The sequence below is a fragment of the Portunus trituberculatus genome, chromosome 38, assembly GCF_017591435.1.
Source record: "Portunus trituberculatus isolate SZX2019 chromosome 38, ASM1759143v1, whole genome shotgun sequence".
NCBI classification, from domain to species: Eukaryota; Metazoa; Arthropoda; class Malacostraca; order Decapoda; family Portunidae; genus Portunus; species Portunus trituberculatus.
Genome location: NC_059292.1, coordinates 23192083 through 23198203, shown reverse-complemented (window position 1 = coordinate 23198203; position 6121 = coordinate 23192083). Strand labels below are relative to the sequence as shown.

General features: G+C 39.3%; 1 protein-coding gene across 2 annotated transcripts in view; it reads left to right on the top strand.

Moving 5' to 3' along the window:
- The window catches only part of LOC123515239 (proline-rich protein 12-like), a 613955-nt gene extending 608662 nt beyond the window's left edge, over nucleotides 1-5293 (top strand). For both annotated transcript variants that reach the window (XM_045273824.1, XM_045273825.1), the window contains exon 6: nucleotides 290-5293. In XM_045273824.1, coding sequence (XP_045129759.1) covers nucleotides 290-758 — 469 coding nt within the window. In that variant the 3' untranslated portion in view covers nucleotides 759-5293. The remainder of the gene's footprint in view (nucleotides 1-289) is intronic.
- Nucleotides 5294-6121: the final 828 nt, after the last annotated feature.

The window sequence follows — 6121 nt, the reverse complement described above, 5'->3', positions numbered from 1 at the left end:
TGGTAGATTAAGTTAACATATCTATACTATAGAACCTGTATTCATCTTACACCAGAGTTCCACTGAAATGCCCAGAAGAGCAGGCTTTATTAATAAATGCTTTGATTCATTATTCAAACAACGTATTTTCAAAGATCTCAGTGCAAAATCCTTCATTAAACTACCCTAAAACCCTTGAAAACCCCATTAGAACCTGAGTAGCTTTCACTAAATCCCTGTCTATAGAAGTAAAGTTGGTAGACCAAAACCTGAGATTGCACCTTTGAGTCACATTGGTCCTCCTCCACAGCCTGACAGTGAACACCCTTGGCCGGGAGAGCAACTATAGCCAGCCACCAAGCTATAGGTCCCGGGAAGGTTCTGTCTCCCACAATCCTGACGCAGCAGTGCCATCCTCCCACCCTGGCGGCTCCATCAACCCTGCACACTCCCGGGACCCCTCCTGCTTGTCCTTCCTCTCCCATGACTCTATCTACTCTGGGGGCGCTCCTCCCTCCCAGGATGGCTCGATGCGCGCAGCACCAATGGAGCAGGACAAGGTGGCCGTCATGGAGGACTCTGCTCCACCACCGGCTAAGAAGGACGGACGGAAGGACGACAACACCGTCACCATCGTGCAGACCACTGACTCCTCGCAGGTGATTGGCTCAGATGCTGTGGTGGTGACCGTCTCCGGCTCAAACTCCAACTATGTGAGCACCCCGCCCCAGCCGCCCCCTGCCGCCGACGCGGAGATTTCCGTCCTAGCGCATCTTTGACCTCAAATTTTGCCTGTTGAATCTGAACTCTGATTCTAGTGTACTGTTTTCACCCCATGTAAGGTATGTAAGTGTTACTAGTGTTTGTGAGCAGATGATGGGTATATAAATATATAAATATATACAGAAATCTATATATACATGTATGTATTTTCATATGTCATGCTAAATATTTATAAATGAAGGATGAAGGCTTGATACCTCATAGCCTTATTTTTGAAAAGTTGTTGAACAGATGTAATTAAATTTGTAACTGTAGTCACTTCATACTGAAATGTCATTTGTAGGCTCCAGATATTTGACAGATTAGTACACATCAAAACACCATTCCCTGGAGAATGCATATCCAAACATGCTTACTGTAAATTTTGTAGCCAACCCTCAGATAATTGACCATCTCATGAGGTACTAAGCAGCTGGCTGAAAGGAGGAAATTTTCTCCTTTAAATGTATCTGTATAAACTGATCCCATGGGACTGCTGAGCCTGTATGTATATAGTTAGTGTACAGTGTAGCCTTCACCACACACTAGGGCTGGAGAAAGTACATTTATTTGTTTTCTTCCTGGAACCCCCTTACTTTTCTCTAGTATCCTTCATGGTGACTTTTTGAGGGGCAGTTGTTGTCATTCTCCTCACACTGAGAACAAGTAGATGATGAGTAAGACATCACTGAGTTGAAGCTAGTAATATGTAGTACCTGTCTGAGATGTCTCACCTGATCCTACTGGTTAGGATTTGTGAGACACTGAGAAGCTGTCTTTGATGTCCACTGTCTGCACATGCAACCTTACTCTTATGCCACTAAATCAAATAGTAATCAGTAAGTCTTATCATGCTGCAGCCAGAGAAAGATTAGGGAACAAAATTTCTAAGGCAATGAATTATGAGTGTCCATTGTGCTATCTGCACATACTATTGTTGTGGCATTCAATCACTCAGTCAATGAATCAGTCAGTCAGTCAGTCAGTCAGTCATACAGTCTCATGCTGCAGCCAAAGAGAGATTAAGGACAGCTTTGTGGTACTGGATGCCCTGTTCTCTGGTACTCTAGTTAAAATGTTGGCCAGGTAAGGGCATACCAGGGTGGGGAATGTGATGCAGTCTTCTGGTTCCCTTCATCTGAGAGGAATTAAGTGAACTGGTAGGTTAGGTCTGATGGAGACTTTTTGTAGAGATTGATGGCAGAGGAATTCAATTCATGGTTCTCAGTGGCTGGAAGTGGACTCATCAAGTGTCTGTTCTCTGCAGCACACCATACCCTCAGTGTGTCATGCTCAGAGTCACCACACAGGAATCCTTTCATTTGTTGATAATTTTCCTGTTCTCCTCCTCCTCCTCCTTCTCCTCACTCACTCACATATGGCTCATCAGGTCCTTAAAAGCCATAAATTACATCGCTTTGCTCACACTTTCATTCTCTGAGTCTGTCTTTCCACACTGGATGAGTGTTCACAGTTGATGAATAATAAGTCACTGTTCTGCTCCTCCATCGGCTGAGTGCCCTGTAGCCTCCCAACTCACTCTTCATGTGGAGGGAACCAACAGACTGTCCAGCATCTGATCATTTTAAAATTAATGTGACAAGTTGTATTTTTAATTACATCTGAATACTGAAAACATTATCATGCATGTAAGAGATGTACATAATTAGTATTAAGCTTATATCTATAAGTATGTACCATGAAAGTGACCAAAAATAGTCATTATAGATTAGATTATGTTGCCAGCGTTCTTCCTGTGATGTGGGAGTGACAAGCAGGATCAGGAACCCTTGTATATCTGTCACTGCTGAACACTTGTAGGGTGTTTGGCGTAGCAGCCACCGGCATCCCAGGCTGAGGGTGCCTACTTGTCACTGCTGCCCTGATGCTCTTGTGTCTTTTTGGGTGCTGTACTTCATTGCCTCACTTCCCCAGAGGAATTATGTCATGATTAAGGAAAATATCAGTACTGCATTTTTAGTGTTGCACTAATACCCAGCACATACCTGGGCACCTACAGTGTTCTGTGAACCAGTATGTTGTTTTATCAGAATGAGCTGCCCACACCAGGCAGGAGCTCATGCTGCTGGCTGGGACTATGCATGTGCATGTGTTTATGTGTGTTGTGGAGAGGCGCTGTGTGGCTCAGCTGATTGCCACACTTGGAATGAGATGAAGCAGCAGGACAGATCTCACTGCTGTTTTGTGAAGCCAGTCAGTGGCATGGCATGTTGATTATGTTGTTGATGTGTTCATTGATAATTCATTAAGTCTCATGCATGGGTACAAACTTTTGATGTACTGAATAACTAGGCCATAAAGATAATTTCTGAAATTTGCCATTCTATAATTTTTTGCAGTGTGACTGAAAGATGAAAAATATGCCTTCTCACAATTACTGTGAAAATCTAACAAAACAAAACCTTCAGCTCTCTAATTTCCTTTCTGTTCATTCTTAGTCTAGCATTTTTTTTTTTTTTTTTATTTCAGTTTTGCATATCAGACAGATTATGCATCCTCCCATCTAATTTATGCCCAATAAAAGGAGTATTTAGGTGAAGAGACAACAAACATAGGTGATTAATATAATAGATTAACTTACAGTTTCCAACAAGTGCATGACTACATAAATTTAACATCCCTTCCCTCTATAGCTCAGAGCGTAAATAAAAGCAAAACATAGAAGCATACTCTCACCTCATTTTAAGCAATCACTCTGCTGAAAATACACTTGAATATACTATCAAATGAGCCTTGTAGTCTTCAAATAGATATTAAAGGCACCACCAGAGCCACTAAGACTGGTGGTAACACAAGTGCACTGCCAGGCTGGCCAACACACACTGCCTGATCCCCTCACCTTAGGCAGGTAGATGTGTCTTGGGCTGAGGAAACTTAGAACTATGCATGTAGTGAGCTCTGACTTGCATAGACTTGTGGTGAAGATGGACTGTATTGTGATAAGCTGACACTTTTATCTGACTGATTTGGATGAGATTACTGTTGCAAATTTATACTAGAGCATTATTTTAGTTTATTAATCATGTAACAGTAGATTTATTCAATTTGATGTAGATATTATAATTAGACCAGGTTTTATTGATTTTTATCCTTTTCCATTATCTTGCTACGAATCAGATTTTTTCAATGCTGTAATAATGTGAAAGCTGAATAATTTTTTACATTACAAAAAGAAAAAGTTATTTCCATTTTTAAAACATAACTGCAGCCTAACCAGCTCATAGGGCTACTAAATATGATATAAGTGTCAATGCTTAGTTTTTCATGCATTACTATGCTTTTATTTTGTGGAAGTAGACTGACACATTTCTTGAAGAATAATTTTTTCCATCACATACAAACCTCCCACTGTCACACACACACACACACACACACACACACACACACACACACACACACACCTATTGTTAAGTCTGTCAGTTGTCTATTCAGTCCTTGCTATGGGGAGAGAACACAATACTTCCCTCTTGAGCCAGGCAAACATCAAGCTTAGTGTACCAAGTATCATTGCAGTCTATTCAGTGCTTACCAGGGGTGTGAGAATACGAGACTTATGTTTCCTAATATAAATGACTGAGAGGCCCTACTATACTTGCTTAACCATGAACAGTTAGTTCTCAGTTTTGATTATCCTTTTTCCTGTGCCTTGAGTCTCTCCTGATGCTAATACAAAGCCTCGACTTTGGAGAATTCTTAAGTCATCTTTTTTTTTGCCCTCACTGTTTTAAATTCTTTCTCATCCAAGATTCTGTCTAATTTTCCCCTTGGTTGGCACTTCATCATTTTCTGTTAAGCATTTAATATCAGCTAACACTGTTTGTATATGCTTTAATGCCTTCAACTCAATAGACAATCCCAGGCATCATATTCATTAAGTTATCATGCTGTCTTTTTTTGTCTTACAGAAATTTGGAGTTGGTTGTTAATGAAGGAGATTAGAAATGAATATGTACTACATTTCACTACTGTTTCTTTTTTCCACTCAGCTCCCAAGCTATATTTTCTAATCTTTGTAGAAAAAAAAACTTGAGATTAGAAGTGCAAATCACTTTGGTACCTATTCAGTATTCGTCTAAGAAAACTGGAATAGAAAAGTAACATTTTCTCATTGGTCTTCAGTGTGTATGAATGGAAACTGAAGCAAGAACTTAACATTGTGGTAATAAATTAATAAAGGAATAAAAAGCGACTTAAATAACTTGCCCTTAGTCTGTAATTATGCTAATGATGAAAGAGACAATCAGCCAAAATCATACGTGGGCTGATTGAAATTTACCTGTGGTTGTTTCACCGAAGCTCCCTTCTATTGGAAGTCCTTAATTGTCACCTCCATCTCATCACAGCCATTATCTCACTGACGCCTATGAAGACTTACACACTTTCACCCGCTACTATCACTTCAATGTTTATGTATTTTCCATCACAGAAAAAAAAAAATCTTATTTTCCAGGATTGCTATACTTTTTTTTGGGCATATGTAATAAAGGTCTTGTATATATTTTGTATAACTAAATAAACAATATTCCAAGAGTATTGTATATGATTTTATTCCCTCAATTTTGAGTGTTGGTAATTTTAGCTTCCAAACATTCTAGAAACACTTCACAGGCTTTAGTGGAAATTGTAAAGGATATCCGAAGGTGATTTCATGATTCAAGTTGTAGTTTCACAAGGTTTTTGCATCATCAATGGCAAAAACATCAAAGTTAAGCTGACTGATCATCTATATATCCCGTGAAGAGAGTCCTTGCGAGAGATAGATGTGGTAGAAAAATCCCATTAGTTACTGGGTTATACGTATATTTAATCAGAGAGAGAGAGAGAGAGAGAGAGATTTTATATCTAATTAATAATGAAACTAATTATATTTTTCAAAGGTTTAGTAAGGCAGAGTTAATCACCAGCAGCAACAACAGCAGTAGTAGTAATAGCAGTAAAAGTAGTAGTAGTAATAGTAGTAGTAGTAGTAGCAGTAGTAGTAGTAGTAGTAGTAGTAGTAGGACGAGTAGTAGTAGTAATAGTAGTAGTAGTATAGCCTACACCACCAAAATTGCAGCAGTATCAAAATTAACAAAATATAGATGTAGAGGTGATAACAAAAACGAGAGCAGAAATGAACCACCAATGACCAGTATGAAGCACCAATGACGAAAATGAAGCACCAAGTCACCAATGAGTAACCATGCATACGGCAGCTCACCAATACCCACACACACTACACAGGAACAACTTGCATGCAGTACCTCAAAAGTTCACAAGCAAAACATTACTCGTACCTGAACTTAATTGAAAAAAGTAAAAACAAACAATGAAAGAACGTAAAAAAGGGAAAAAAAAAAAAAAATCGAGCAAGCAAATA